The sequence below is a fragment of the Macrotis lagotis genome, chromosome X (assembly GCF_037893015.1).
Source record: "Macrotis lagotis isolate mMagLag1 chromosome X, bilby.v1.9.chrom.fasta, whole genome shotgun sequence".
NCBI classification, from domain to species: Eukaryota; Metazoa; Chordata; class Mammalia; order Peramelemorphia; family Peramelidae; genus Macrotis; species Macrotis lagotis.
Window position 1 is genome coordinate 469,172,233 of NC_133666.1, and position 16,548 is coordinate 469,188,780.

General features: G+C 32.8%; 1 protein-coding gene across 4 annotated transcripts in view; it reads right to left on the reverse strand.

Moving 5' to 3' along the window:
• PIEZO2 (piezo type mechanosensitive ion channel component 2) overlaps window positions 1–16,548 on the reverse strand; it is a 532,098-nt gene that overhangs the window by 118,073 nt on the left and 397,477 nt on the right. For all 4 annotated transcript variants that reach the window (XM_074205559.1, XM_074205560.1, XM_074205561.1 and 1 more), the window contains exons 17-21: window positions 15,582–15,755; window positions 4,917–5,137; window positions 3,585–3,745; window positions 1,601–1,777; window positions 1,133–1,258 (exon numbers count right to left, since the gene is read on the reverse strand). In XM_074205559.1, coding sequence (XP_074061660.1) covers window positions 1,133–1,258; window positions 1,601–1,777; window positions 3,585–3,745; window positions 4,917–5,137; window positions 15,582–15,755 — 859 coding nt within the window. The remainder of the gene's footprint in view (window positions 1–1,132; window positions 1,259–1,600; window positions 1,778–3,584; window positions 3,746–4,916; window positions 5,138–15,581; window positions 15,756–16,548) is intronic.

The following is a 16,548-nucleotide window of genomic DNA, read 5'->3' on the forward strand; positions in this document are numbered from 1 at the left end:
TACAAATAAGGAATTGGAGATTCCAAAAATTTAAGTAATTTGCCTATGGTCACACACATATACTAAGGACATGAATTCAAATCAGGTCTTCTTGACAGCAAAGTCAGTGCTTTTCCCCCTACAGCACACTGCTTATACAGAGTAAGATATAATACAGAATGGAATAGCATTATATATTAAGGAATGATACACTTATTTTCCATGTTTTATTTCAACTGAAATTTAATCATTTTCTACAAGGAGGTCAGGTCAAGTCCTACAATGCAAACCATTAGATAGAATTCTGGGGGTGGGGGGAGAGAACAAAGCTACTTCTGGTCCCTCCTCCTACCTAGAAAATAAAAATAACAGATCATATTACATAGATATAACATAGATACAACTGTAGATACAACATAATTTTTTAGACAACATCGTTTGAAAGGCTACATTTCTAACAGTGTATATATAGTCAGGATTATTAATCTAACAGCACAAAAGGTGAGGGAAATTCATCATTTGGAGGGGAAATTTTGTTAATTCTTCAAATATAACTAGTGATAGTTGAGAAGCATGAGATCTGTCATTTACTGAGAATAGGCCACACTGGCAATCAGACTTGATTTTCATATAACATGATACTTTAGTATGATGTGCTGTATAAACAAAAGTTAGAAGATGCAGTACTAAAAATAGGGGCTCAAATTATTTAAATTCAACAAATTATGTAAAAACATTTTAATATACACAGCCTAAGTCCTGTAGGATTTTCTTTTAAATTGAATTATAAACATTCTATTAGTTAAGGAGAAAAGTGTTTATGTTGTCTAAAATAATAAAAATGCCTCAGTTCTTAAAATGTATATTGTTATGTATTATAACTGATTCATTATTATGACTGATTCTAATTTTAATGAATGTCACTTTTTATGCTTTTAAACCATAGTAAGACAAAGCATATTCCTTTGGGTAAGCCAAACATGAGTTTATAGATAACTATTGATTATTTGACTAAAAATAATCAAAATGTCAAATGGTAATCCATGATTATAAACTGAGTTACATTGAGATATTAGCATATCTTCTCTATTACAGAAAAGAAAAATTTTCAAAAAATCACAGAAATCCAAATCAAGCAAGTTAAAGCAGTTACCCTGAGGTATACAAGCAATGGAGAAGATTTTCTCAGTCCAACCCACTCTGATGGATCAATGGGGCCACTGTAGAGCATCGATGTGTTCAAATGTGTTAAATTTATATTTGTTTGATTTTCATTTGGCTGAAATGAAGAAGGTATACCATCTCTTAGTTTTAGGGAAAACAATTAGTGACACTTACATCATTAATTTATATTATTCATCTGTAGGAAGAAGATATCTTTCCAAAATTACCATGAAGCACAAATAGGAGCACCGAAGACAGGATTTAGCTATTTATAATCCAGGTAAGTAACTTCAAGAAAGAGGCAATAATCCTCTTAGAACTCCCACAAATTAAGCATTTTCTTCAAAATGTGGAATTTTCTTACAAAAGTTTCCCCAACCTTCCCCCAAAAAATGGTTTCCCCCAAAGTGAATTTCCTCAACAATATAGAAAAAGATTTCCTATCAAGGTGACTCACCCAGGTACAATTGACAGAAAATTTGTCAGGATCAATTGTGGTGAGCTGGTACAACATTTTGCAGACAATAATCACACAAGTCCAGACAGTGCAGATGCTTGAAGCCAGCCGACGGAGTTGGGCATATGGCAGAGCAAAAGCCCAAGAAATCAAAAATACATAGTTGAAGAGAGATACCTAAGAACATAAAATCAGAAGATGTAGGGAGAAGAAAAAATGGAGACATTTTTAGTGCTTTGTAAGTTTGAACAGTTTCTTTTGTGAAATGCTAAGACATGTGCATCATCATCATCATCATCATCATCATAATCTTCATTATCATTTCATCTTGTTCTATAAGGTGAATATTCATACAGTGTTAGTTAGGAGATAGTTACAATATTACACTATCTTTCAAGAACCCAGTCTTGAGAACATAGCATCAAGTACCACAGTGACAGTAATGCTGCATGTTAATCATTGACCAGGGTTTTAATAAGTACCTCCTATGACCAAGACACTTAAGAGGGGCACAATATAGATTTGGATGAGCATTTACTACACATTAGAAGATCAATGATAAAACAAATCCATTGGGAGGATTGCAGAAAACATATCTAAACGATATTTTCCTCTCCTGTAAAATCTGGACCCTAATAGTTCTTATTTTTAGATATATGATTTTGGGGAATAAAGGGGATGGGAGATTATGGTTAACACAGTACTGGTTGCTATAGTTTAGGATTGCTTAAATATGATACTTGTTGTGAGCAAAAGTACTCAATTCTCTGTTGTAACATCCAGAAACTAGAAAACACAGTTATTTACTTTTATTCTTATAGAATAACAATTTTTTTTAAATTTCAAGAGAATATTCAATGTATGATTGCACTAATTTTGTTTCAGTTCTCATACCACTTGTAGACAACTTTTTAAAAAAATATTCATGCAGACTATGTTGCAAGCCAGTTTTACCTTGTAAACTGAAAATTTTTACATTTAATACAAACAACATTTCTGCCTATCCTCAGCTTAAAACAATGAGAAATCAAAAGGATTTGCCCAATTTTGTGTTTTGTCAAGCATATGGAATATTGTTAGGACTCAGGAAATATTAATTTACAACACTGACATATATGAGTAGCTAATTAATTATCTCATTTCTAAGCTATTGATAAAAATGCAGAAAATGACAGAAAATTCACTACAAGCTTCTTTTCAGAAATACAATGCTTCATGAATCTTTGTATATGATCATTCAACTAGTTTTTTAATCAGTTGAATCACTAATTAAGTATAGTGATGGTAAAAAGTGGAAAAAATCATAATAATTATGTAATACTAATAATAAAAGTTCAAATACATATATATAGCATATTTTAGCCTACAAAGTGTTTATTCCATAAAATTGGATTATAGTGCAGATCAGCCTCACTTGTAGATGAGGAAGCTGATGGTCAGAGATATAAGGTGACTTTACCAATAAGCACATGCCTAGGCAGAATAGGAACCAAGAATAAAACTAAGATATTTTGAACTTCTTTTCAAGAAATTTTGCCTTATCAGAGGCAGGGAATGTTTGGCACACTGGCTACATAAGGCCCAAGGTCTGACTGTAGGAGAGACTCACAATTCAATAATCTTGTAACTTTTTAGGCATGAATTAATTATACTTGATCAAATATAGCTGGTGAAAGATGTTATAAATATGCAAATGGTCCTTGACAGAAAAAAAAGATAGCCTAACCCTGCCTTATCCCTAGAAAAATGATATGGGAATTAATGGGACAGCTCAATTTCAATTGCTCCATAAAAGGTAAGTAGCTTTTGTGACTGATACACTAGGAAGAATTAACATGTTCCATCAATTCTGACCATTGTTTTTCAAAAATGGAGGACATTGAAAAATGATATGGGAGACCATGGCAAAAAGGAATAATATGGGGGAGAGGGCACACAAGATCTTTAACATCTAGCTCAATTTGAGACTCAAATGTATACTTGCCTCTTTCACTGTAACCCAGATGATATATGATGAAACAATTTTGATGATATGTAATTCCAAAATCCACCACATGAAAACTTGCATCTTGTGAAAGTATTCCAGGAATTTTAAGAATAGTACTGTAAGTCGGTCAATTACTAGATGCCATTTGTTTCTTAAATCTGAAAAATAGTAAATTGCTCTTGGAGAATGAAGAATTCTTTGATTTATACTTTAGTACTTTATTTTTTTTTATTTTTTTAGGTTTTTGCAAGGCAAATGGGGTTAAGTGGCTTGCCCAAGGCCACACAGCTAGGTAATTATTAAATGTCTGAGACTGGATTTGAACCCAGGTACTCCTGACTCCAGGGCTGGTGCTTTATCCACTGCACCACCTAGCCACCCCTACTTTAGTGCTTTAGCAAGTGAAAGATGTTATAAATATCTAAAACAGCTCCTACTTTTTTTTTTTACATTGGAGAAGGAAAGAATATGCATATTACAAATAAAATAAAGACAAAGTTATTTCCAGAGAAAAATTGCTAGCCACCCAATGGGGAAGTAACACAGAGTAATATTTGAAGGAAATGAGGGATTCTAAGAGTCAAGGGAGGACATGCATTCCAATTATGGAGACAATATTTTGAATGGAGAATTGAATAGAGAATTAAAAAAAAATTTTGAACATAAGGTAGGTGAAGGAAGGTAAAAGAGTAGACTGGACTAGAATGGTAGGAGATATATAAGAACTTAAATGCCAAAGAGTTCATACTTTATTCTATTTATCTATTATAATCAATAAAACATAAAGTGAGCACTGCATTCTTTCCTATTTAACTCTAAGGATCATGTCTATTTGGTTTAGATAAATGATAAAAATTGCCACATTGTTATAGGAGATAAAAGTAATTTAGGGAAGTAAGATTAGGGGGAAAATTGTAAAACTCAAAATAAATAAAATCGTTAAAAAGAAAAAAGTAATTTAGGAAGAATTCCCTGAGAGAATGTGACATAATGAAGTTTTTAATCTGTCCATTAAATTAATATTTTATAAAGTTTTGACTTGATTTCCTTTTAATACTATGACAAATGGTTGTCTTAAAGGTATACTTAATTTTTTTCTTTTGGTTTCTTCAAGACATTGAGGTTAAGTGACTTGCCCAAGATTACATAGCTAAGAAATTATTAAATGTCGGAGGTAGGATTTGAACTCAGATCCTCCTGACTCCAGGGCCAGTGCTCTCTCCACTGCACCACCTAGCTGCCCCGAAGTAACTTCATTTTAATAAGAATGACTGAGATGAACACTTTTTCCCTCTGAAGTCAATCAACACTTAGCTATACATGAACTACCTGAAGTTTCTTCTTCTTCCTCAGATTCTTCCTCTCCATCTTCATCTTCCTCCTCCTCCTCTTCACTGTCTTTTCTATCCTCACCCTTTTCCTCCTCCTCATAATACTCTTCCATCTTCTCCTGACCATCCTCTTCAAGCTTCTTCATTGCCTCTTTTTCCATGCTTGCAGTCAGATTCATCATGGCAAGGTCTGGAAGGCTTCCCTCTGGGTTCGCCAGTCTGTAGGCCGAGAATGACCAAGTTAACAGAGGAACTAGCATAAAAAGCAGTCTGAATGTGGGGGCAAGCAAAATGAATATAAAACCAAAGCAAAAAATTAATGCATGTACAAATGCCTTTCAACCGGTGAATGTTAACCTCTTTTCTTTCTTTTTTTTTTAAAGCACTTTCTACAAACAAACTGCAAACTGAATTAGGTTGAGTTAGTTTTTATAACTCAGGTTCCAATGATTAGTCAGTAATGAGTGCTATCAACACCTAAACTTGACATTTTTCCCAAAGGAAAAAATGGTCAGAGTTTAGGATGTAGAAGCATGAAATGGCATCATGTAAGAGCAAGCATTTCATGACTTCACAGGGGGACTTACTCATTTTGGTGGATTGGTAATTTTTTCTTGATGCTGCTCAAAGTAATTGAAATAGAAAGGAAAAAAGGAGATGAGAACAGAAGGGTTAAAAGGAATGTCAGAGATTACATATCATGCTACACAACATCCACTAGAGCATTCCTGTAGGCCATCGGCAGTAGCTTTCTAATGCCAAATGCATTCCAGAGGGGCATTGACCACATGCATTGACTAAGAACACTATCCTGAGCACAGAAGGGTGGTAAGGGACAGTGTTGTAAAGAAGGATATATAATTTCCCAAGGGGCATTATCACAGCATGCTCATTGGTAATGCAGCAAACTGTCTCACATGAATCATACCATTCATATTTTTAGTAAGTTTTCATCTTTTTCAATGTGTATTTTTTTAGTCAACTTTTTCATAAACTCATTCCATTCTACCTTCCCTTAAAGCACTGCATTGAGAAAGCCAAATGCTTTTAGCCTTAAGTCTTTAAAAAAGTCCAGGTCTATTATCTAGTTATTTAGAGTGAGACTGAGTATTGAGAGGTAATAAATTTTATGTTTCTGATCAATAAACAAGGATCATAGGATTCAGACACAGAAAGGACCAGAGAAGTAATCTATTTCAAACCCCTCCCCCATTTTACAAATGAACAAATGGAGCTTCAGCGAGATTAAGTGATTTACGTGAGCTCACACTTCTCTGCCTCAGATTCCTCATTTTTAAAATAAGGAGTTTGAGCTAGTAGAACTCTAAGATTCTTTTCAGCTTTAAATCCTATAATCCTACTAGAAAGGCTATTAGAATCAGACTAATTACAGGTAGAATTGCCAATTCTTGGAAAAAACACCCTACCTAAGGCAAAACACTGATCAAGGGAGCAAAAATGTAAAACATTAAATTAAAAATACAATGAAAACTAAGCTAATGAATGATATTTGGGGGGGCAGCCATGTGATGCAGTGGATAGAGCACTGGCCCTGGAGCCAAGAACTGCTAAGTTCAAAAGAGGTTTCAGACACTTGATATTTAGCTGTGTTCAAGTCACTGTTCAAGTCACTTAACCCCATTGCTTCACAAAAACAAAAAAAGATACTCTCTCAACAGTGGTTGAGGAATTTATGATGATCATTTCTTATTGGTCATTTTGCCTTTGTCATATGTATGTGTGTCTATCTGCAGGTATTTGACTCCAGAAAATGCATCTAATGTTGAACTTATGACCACATTCTATCATACCAGTGTCTTTTGAATCATCAAGATAATGTATTTTATCAAAAGTTAAATCAGGCATGTTCTTTAGAACTCTGGGTCTTTATTTTTTTCTTTTAGCAATACCTAGTCATAAGTGATTACACCAGCACATTTTCTTTTGCAAGTTAGAAACTATTTCTTGCAATAACAATAAAGGATTCAATAATCCATAATCCTGAAAAGTAGTATATTTAGAGCAATAATTGGGAGTCAGCATTGTCTAGTATATTAGAAAGAATATTAGCCCTGAAGTCCAGGGACCTGGGCTGTGATCTTGGATGAATTGCTTAATTTTGTTGGATTTAATATGCATCTATGTGCATTTATATACAAATGCACTTATATATATATGCAATATATATGATGTAACATGTTATACATTATACAAAATGATAACACTAATCTTGAAGAAAATTTTATCTTCTCTTCCCTTTTGTAAAACTGGTTAATAAAGTCTATCTCTGGAAATTATTGCCAGAGAAGGTATTAAATTATTTGAAAGCACCATCAAAGCACATGGTGCTATGTTGTCATTCAGTCATTTTCAGTTGTGTAGGACTCTTTGTGATCCCATTTGAAGCATATTTGGCAAAGGTATTGGAGTGGTTTACCATTTCGTTCTCCAGTTCATTTTATGGATGAGGAAACTGAGGTAAACAGAATTAAGTGTCTTGCCCAGGGTCCCACAGGTTTTACGTGTCTGAAATTGGATTTGAACTTGGGAAGTTGAATCTTCCTGTCTCCAGGTCTGGCACTCTGTCAACTGGACCATCTAGTTGTCCTAATTTTTTGCCTCCATGAAATAAAATTCTAGCATATTCACCCAATTCTGCCCTCCATGTCTATATGACAGTGGGCAACTTTAATGAAAGGTATGTACTCAGAGAAGAATAAGGCCTCTTATAGATACCAGAAATATAACTATTCAATAATTTAAAAAATAACAGTAGACAATATCTTTTTCTTATATCTAGTCAAAGTTGTCTATATTAATTAAACTTTCATAAACATTTATATACTTAAGGGATTTAAAGAACAAATAATCTAAGTAAAACATAAGTAAATAAGAGAAACTTCTTGCCTCTGGTGGCTTATATGTCTACATTGAGGTTCTTTTACATTTTAAGTGGAGGGAGAGGTTTCTTGTTCTACTAAACCCTGGACAAAGAATCAATCACTAAGTGGTTAATCTAATCAATCATTGTGCAGGCAGAGGTAGAACCAATTCACTAAACAGACTCAAACTATTCAATGGAATTTCCTCAGTTTCCCTATCTGAAAATAAAATTGGACCAGAAAGCCTCTGAATTCTTTCAAAATCTGGATCAATATTCTTGTAAATCTATCCCTTTTTTACTTGTGGACTATTTTGGGGAAAAAAGTACCAAACTTTGTACATGATGAACAAAAAATATATATTTTTCACATTTGAGGGTTGGAAACATTTCAAAACCACATAGAAAATGAGGCATTTCTTTGCAATATGAAGAAAAGTAGAATTTGGGATTCCTTTTTCTACCTCACAAACTCAGGGTTACCATCTTAGGTTCCTAAGAGAATTGGTAAAGACAGAAATATAACTATATCCTTTAAGATCCACATACCATATCTGGAATCTATCTTTTCCCACAGTGATTTCTCCTTTTCTTTACCCCATGTTTTATTTTACATCACTTATAATAGTGAAACCATATGTTTTCTTTTAGTTAGATCTTCATTTTTCAGAATTTTTAACATGTTTCTATCTGTCTTAAATGTTCTTTTTATATTATTTCCATTCTTCTGCAACTGAGAAGTCTAATATTGTATAAGCACTTCCACAATTACAAATATTTCAACATGACATGGAATAACACATCTGTAAAGTAGGAGACATTTGTGGCTATTATTTCAGCAGGAGATGCCTGGGTATTTAGTAGTATCAAATTTTTAAATAAGGTGATATTAGGGGAGAATGACAATATTTAGAATGATTCTCAAATGGAGTCTGATTCTGACTGAGCACTTAATTTAGATAAGTCTCCTAACATCCTCATATCAAATTGTCCATTTAACAAAATGAAAATCCTACCAGAGTATCTCCTCAGTAATTTATGCCAACCTATTTTTGGGATGGTGGCTCATCAAATCAAAGCTTGGTTGAACTTACCTTTGAACGTGCTAGGAAGAAAGTATTTGCCAAACATATTAACACTGTAAACAAGATTTCAAGTGGAATGTTTAAAGTAACTAAGCCAATAAACTCTTCTCAAGAACATCTAAAAAAACATTTTTCATTTTACTGGTAAGCTAATTATAAATAACAAAAAGCAAATCCCTTCAGTAATCCTAGTAGAGTATTTTGTCAGGGCAGTACTACTTATTTAATGCATGTGTTAGAAATTTAAAAAAATCTTTCTTTTAAATATTCAAGTTCATAGTTTATTGATTCGTATAGACCTTCACAAAAGTTAGTCCTCATTTGCAACTCTTGGTAGAATTTCTGTACTTGAAAGTCAAAGGACCTGGGTTCAACTCTTACCTCTGCAAGTTACTAACTGGGTAACATTGAGAAGTCATTTAATTTCATTTGATCTCAGTTTCCCTATCTGTAAAATTAGATTGGACCAGAAAGCCTCTAAGGTCCATTTCAAAAATCTAGATCAATGCTCCTAAGAATCTATTCCTAAATTGTAGAATCACTGTGATATAGCATGTTGAGTTAATACCCTGATTGTTAAGTATTTGATTCAATTAGACAAAAGTATTAAATGCCTACTAAGTACAAGGCACTGTTCTGGGTGTTTGAGACACAAATATGCAATAATACATAGTCTTTGTCATGAAAAAAATTGATTACTTTGAGTCAGACAAGAGAAAGTTTACAATTGATATGTTGCTGTGCAGTAACTATTTATCTAGTTTAAAACCACATTTCCCATCAGACAGAAGGGCACTGTGAAAAAGGGAAATAAGACATTTCTATAGAAAACTATAGTATAAGGAATACTGTGATTAGTAGCAGGGAAAGTTCCCAAAGTGTCATGGGAAATCTTAGGTGAGAAAGATCACTTTCAACAGGAAGCTTGGGGAAAAGTTCACAGTGGAAATGGATACTTGAGTTAGTCCTTGAAGGAAGGGAAGGATTTCAGTCAGTAGAGATAGAATGAGATTCTTTCTAGGCAGGGGAGTAAACCAAGTCATAGAAAATGGGAGAGGCTAGGATGAACATGTGGGATGGTTAGGAGTCTATTCCATGAAAGAGAATGGTGTAAGCAGACACTGGGAAGTGTACATTGGATCCAGATTAAGTCTAGTCTTTAATGTCACAATGAGGATGCAACTGAACCTTTTTTGAGTAGAGGAATGATATATTACAGAATTACAAATTGTGGAGTAGAAATCAGAAACTGGAGAAGGAATACTAGTTAGTTGAGTATTAAAATAGTTCCAAATGATAGCCTTTCAATACTTGAACATATGGCCCCATGAAGTTCTCTTCTGCATATCAAACATCCACATTTCCTTCAACTGAATCCTCTCTAACATGCTGTGATTAAAAAAAGTTTTGAAAACATTAAACATTAAAGAGTCACAGAACTGTGACTTCTATACACTAATCATACAACACTTGCTGATTCTTCTTGACATAGGAATTTTAAAAAAATCTTAGCATTAATATAGAACACTGAAAAAATTTCCTCTGGTTTTAAGTAAATGAGTCACATTTGCCTGTTATTGAAACAAATATGAAGTGACTGCCATAAAGCTTATTCAAAGGTAATTAACTGCATAAAATTTAAAATAAATATGGCAGAAGGTTATTCTTATCCTATTTTGTGCCTCCTGGTAGTAGGAGCAACACAGTCTAGAAGGTTGAGATTTCCAAAGTCACTGAAAGTCTTAAATTAGAGCCTAATAACTATACTTTCTTTACATAGATGTGAAAACCTAAAATGTGACCTTTCTTTCTCCAATGGAGGTGATAAAATGTTTGTTAAATTTGAAAAAAAAATCATAAAATAGTTAAATTTGTTTTGAATCACTTATGCCCAAAAAATAACCCAACTCAATTGATTTGATTTGCAAATGGCTATTATGGCTCAGCAGAGTACAGAAGTCTTATGTCCTATTTTCACAGAATTTTGGATTTAATCTAAAGATTTAGTCTAAGGTCAAGGGTTTAAAAGACCAGTATACTGGCTAAGAACTCAGGGAAAATACACATATGATATTCTTGTGTTTGTGAATTAAATTCAAAGAAAATAATAAAACCATGAAAAGAGAGGTAGACAAAACAATGAAAACTGGATTGAGAACTAAGATTTATTCTAAGCTCTTCCACTAATTAATTAGGTGTGTGAATTTAGTTTCCTCAGTAAGACTTGGGGATTAGACTGAGGTCTTTTCCAGCTTTGAAAATTTAATAAAGAAACTATATTCATGTATTTATCAACTTTATTTCTGTTGTTCACTAGTTCAATTGTATCCAATTCTTTGGGACCCCATGGAGACCACTGTATGAGGGATTTTCTTGACAAAGATAATTTGAGTGATTTGCCATTTCCTTTTTCTAGTGGATTAAGATAAACAGAGGTTACTTGAGAGGGACTGAACTACTAAGTGTCCAAAAACACATTTGAATTTGGGTTTTCCCAACTCCATGACCAGCACTGATCCACCTAGCTGTTTTCTAGTATTTCTGCCCAATATGCTGATTTTATGAATTAGCTTTTATTAATGTTAAAATAATATAGTACTTTAAATCTTTGAGCATTAATTTGCATGAGCTAAATTTTTTTGTGGCACCAACTATTAACTTTTCTTTTATGGAATTTGGATGGTTTTATCAACCCTTATGTTTTAAAATCAGAAATCTTAAAAAGGACAGATGCTGTCTTTTTAGATTTTGTACACTCATAATAGCTAACAGCATGACTTGTACTGAATAAAAAATTATCAAATAAATTGAAGCCTAAAGCTCTTCTATTCCAAGTAAATTATAGTTCTTTCCTGAAATGAATATTTTCATCTCAAATAGATGTGAATATTTTCAGAATAAAGATAACTTAAATTTAAAGAAACTAATATTTCTATAATCTTGTTTTAATCACCTATTTCTGATGTCCTTCTGTAAGTAGGCAAGTCTAAAAATAAGCCTTTGACCTACATGATTCTAACAGGAGAACTGGTTAGAGGGTAAAATGATTTCAAATTGAAAAGGACCAAGTGGTGATCAAATTTAAAATGTCCAAATTCATATGGTAGAGAATGTAATAAACAAATGAGATAATGCTAAATAATAAAATCATGAAAATATCTTAATACTATTCAGATGAATAGTTTTTCTTTTACTTGTAAGGGAGAGAACAAATCAAGGCAAAATATTTAGAAAAAGAGAGGAAACATTGAAGTACCCACCTATTTATTATTAGATATACGCGACCATTGACTTTGGCATGGCTACAAGGTGAGAGACGGAAGAACAAGAATACATGCGATGGCAATGGGAAAGAAGTTAGAGAGAGAAAGAGGAAATTATTAAACAGGAATGATTGAAGGAGTGTCTTATAGAGGCATATACATAGAAATATATATTCTTATGAATATTATTATTATTAAGAACTGACAGTTCTGAAACTTTATCATGCTGTAAAAAAAGTTGGCAGCAAATTACAGGAACAATAAAGAGATCTAAGAAATAGCTAAAGCAAAAATGTGTAAGAAATAAGAGATCTAATTTTTATTTTTCTCTTTTTATTTTTGTCTCCCCATACTTTACTAAAATTCTTCACATTTCAACTTCTATCATATATTTGTGAATGAAAGTAAAACTTTAAAAATATCCATTTCTTCCTTTGAAACAACAATACTATTAAGTATACATACATCTATAGTTTTTTCAATGTGTATTAAAAATAGTGTGCATAAGTGTGTTTACTTATGTGATTCACCTATTGTTAAAATGAATGACATCAGTTTCATACAAAAAGATAACTATAGATATAGATAGATGATAGGTATATAGATGGATGCATCTAATAGATATGTAGGCACAAATTTCATACAGAAAGATGTATATCTAGACAAATAAATGTCATATCACCTTGAAAATTATGCCATCTTTGGCTTTATCAGTGAAAAGCAGATTGGATCAATTCTAAGAAACGTATGTATGTATGTATGTATGTATATATGTATGTGTGCATGCATGTATATATCCATAGTCTGTTTTATATGGCAGCCAATATGCCTATTTACAAAATCTAAATCATCCATTTTCATTTATATACATATATATATATATATATATACACATATATATATACACATACATATTATTCAAAACTGATATGTAAAATTGGGAGAAGGTTGCTGACTTTTAAAATAGCAAACAGTAGTGAAGAAATTAGCTTGCTTAATGATATTTTTTAGGTTTTTGTAAGGCAAATGGGGTTAAGTGGCTTGCCCAAGGCCACACAACTAGGTAATTATTAAGTGTCTGAGACCAGATTTGAACCCAGGTACTCCTGACTCCAAAGCCGGTGCTTTATCCACTATGCCACTTAGCTGCCCCCGCTTAATGCATTTTAAAAGAAATATTTCTTATTAATTACTCATATTCCACAAAAGCAGAATCAGCAAATTCATAGAAGATGTTAAAACCTAACTTTCAAAACACTCTCCTTCTCTGCATGTTTAAAAGAAACAAAAATACATTTATTGTCATAAACCTTTGGGAAAATAAGTATATAGAGGTGGAAATGATAAATCTTAAGTGCTTCCAAGGACATTTTGATGGTATAGTGGACAGAACACTTGGAGTCAGGAATACCTGAGTTCAAATGTGACCTCAGATACTTAATAGTTATGTGACTCTGGGCAAGTCAAAACATAAGTTGGCTCAGTTTTTTCGTCTGTAAAATGGGGATAATAATAGTACCTATCACCCACAGATGTGAGGATCAAATGAGATAATAATTGTAAAAACCTAAGCACAGTGCTGGCAAATAATGAATGTTTGCCATCATCATCAATAATATAATTAACTATGCAAAGGTAGTTCTAAATAGGTCTGTTATAGAATGACAATTAAAAATGGTGGAACCTATGAAACTATCTAAGTAGTGAATTTTTACATTTATTTATGACAGTAAAATGCTAGTCTCATTAATAGTTATTATTTATACTACATTTATCTCCCACCCTTTGAAGTCCTGGGAAGACATTTTTCTAAGACCAGAAATGGACATAACTCCACTGACTCCCTGAGGTAACCCTTGCTGATTTCTCATCTTATGACAAAGAATTTTTTTAAGCCACAGCTTAGGGTTGTCAGTGCTTTGAAGAGGAGAATTAATGGATTTCTATTTTCACATGAAAAAAGTGAATATTTGGCTCACTGCTCAATACAAGTTATGCAGAAGCCTGAAGGATGTTGAGGGGAGCAACCCAGGAAGAAGAGAAAGTATCACTAGAATCTTGGCACAAGCAGAGGTTTTGAAGGCAGCAATCCAAATTGTATAATCAAACCCACACCATGCACATAGAAACTACTGCTGTGATCACTTCAAGATCACTAATAGAAATAATAGACTTTCCAGATCTTTATGTGCCCTAAGAATTGACATTATGGCTGACCCATGCACTTATTAGGTCAGTGCCCAGCTTGATGCATGGTCATGGAATTGAGAATTTTCATGGGTAAGCACACCGCCTATATTTGTGCCCTGTTTTGCAAAGAAAAAAGGCAGGAGACATGAAAAAAATAATAATTTCTAAAACCAATCTCTCTCGCGCTTAAGTACTCTTAAAAGAGAAAGAGGAAGGAAGAGAAGAAAAAAAAGAATTTAGGGGGAAAAAAGACACTGTTATGAGTTTATAGATATAAAAGTTGCCTTTCACAAAAAGCTCTTGTGTGCTGTCCAAGAGACCCATCTTGATTATTTAAATATAAATCTCCATATCTGAAAGTGAGGTGATGGCACTCCAGTTCATGAAGTCATGCTAAAATTAGAAAGATTTTCTCTTGCATTGTCAGGAAATACCAAATACAAAAAAAAATATTTTCAAATTATAGTAAAGTTTTTATATGTGACCAGTTTAGAATCTATGGATGGCTTCTTGCTGTCAAGTGGTATGATTCAGAATTATTTGTCCCAGTGATCCCAGTTTTGATTGAAGAGATGCCTTTGATTTTTCTTATAATATATAAATACTAATTTGGTAATAATTGCAATGAGATTCCAAACTGCTCTTTATGGATGGTTGCCAGCCATGCATCTCCTTCTACTTGGGTTTCCTCATAAGTTTTAGAGTGGAGTAACTACCTGACCTAGAAATTCACCAGTAAGGTTTCAAGATAAATAAGTAGATTATGATAGATCAGTTGGAGAATCCTGAACTACTCAAACCTGAACTACTCAGTTGAAGTATGCTCAGGAAAAGAAAAACCATCTTAATTTTAATCAATAAAATATGATTAGAAAGGTACAAACTGATTAAAATTATGTCATGATATTCTTTAAAGTTAATTATAAAATGTGCTGGGGTTTATACAGCTACTTTTCAAGAAAACATCTGTCTAAGTATACATAAAACAGTAGTTGTCTACTCAGTTATTCTCTATATTATCCAGTGAACATGTCCTCTGACATACCTACCTATAGATTTGTTTCAAATTAATTGATATTCAAGGGAGTTCAGTGGATCATGTCATATTTCTTCATTTTTTTTCATTTTTTTCATTTCTTTAACTGAATCTAATATTTAGGTTAACCATGGAAGCAAAGACTTTAATAAAGACTTTACTTTAATGTGAGCCTTTGGAAAGACTGTTAGTCATTTGTTTTGTTTACCTGTAGATAGTGTTGTCCTCTTTGCTGGGTATAGACTTTAGGTCTGTGAGTTCCAGGAAGCGGTCATGGAAATAATGAAGGTGTAATATACACACCAGCAGGAAGGAAGTTGGGATAAATATGCGAGTAAATAGCTCTGTAACTGTAAACTTCTTCAAACCAAGATCTTCTAGCCTGGAAAAGAAAGTCAGGATCCCATTCAGTCACTGAAAATGTAATTCAGAGATTTTATACACATAAACACAAATAGATGTTCATGGATTTATAACTTCCTTTCAATATATAATTTATACTTCACATTTTGAAATTATTGGGGAAAAGGATACAGGAAATATTGCTATTAAATCCACATTTGCATTTATCATCCCTTTTGACTATGACAGAGAGAAGGTACACTATATTTCATTATGAAAAGCAACTTTCATTTCTTAATATTCAACTTTGGAAGGACACTTAGTTATTACTTATAGTATTGCCTTTGCTCTATACATCTCTCTGATTCTCTTCACTACAACTATATATATATATATATATATATATATATATATATATATATATATATATATATATAATTATATATGTACATACATACTATATATGCACTTACAAATCCACACTTATGTGCAGTTATATAGATATGACTTAAAAACTCACTTCTAATGAAGGAAAGGTCAAGTAAAATTAGCAGAATAGTTTCAGAAACATTGACCTCTAAGCAACTTCTAGGATCTTGTAGACATGTCAAAGAAGTATCAGTGAGACATGTCACATACCCAGTTTGAGTTATGGTGGCAGGTTTCTATTTGGTACTCTCCAAATTTGAGGGAGCCTTTCCTCTATGCATTTGTAAATGCCTTCTCTTTAGAATGTAGATTACAGAATCAGACCCCTATTCTTTATTGGGGAAAAATCATTGGAGAAAGATATAAATGAGGAAATTTTCCTTATGTAAATATAACTGGCATAG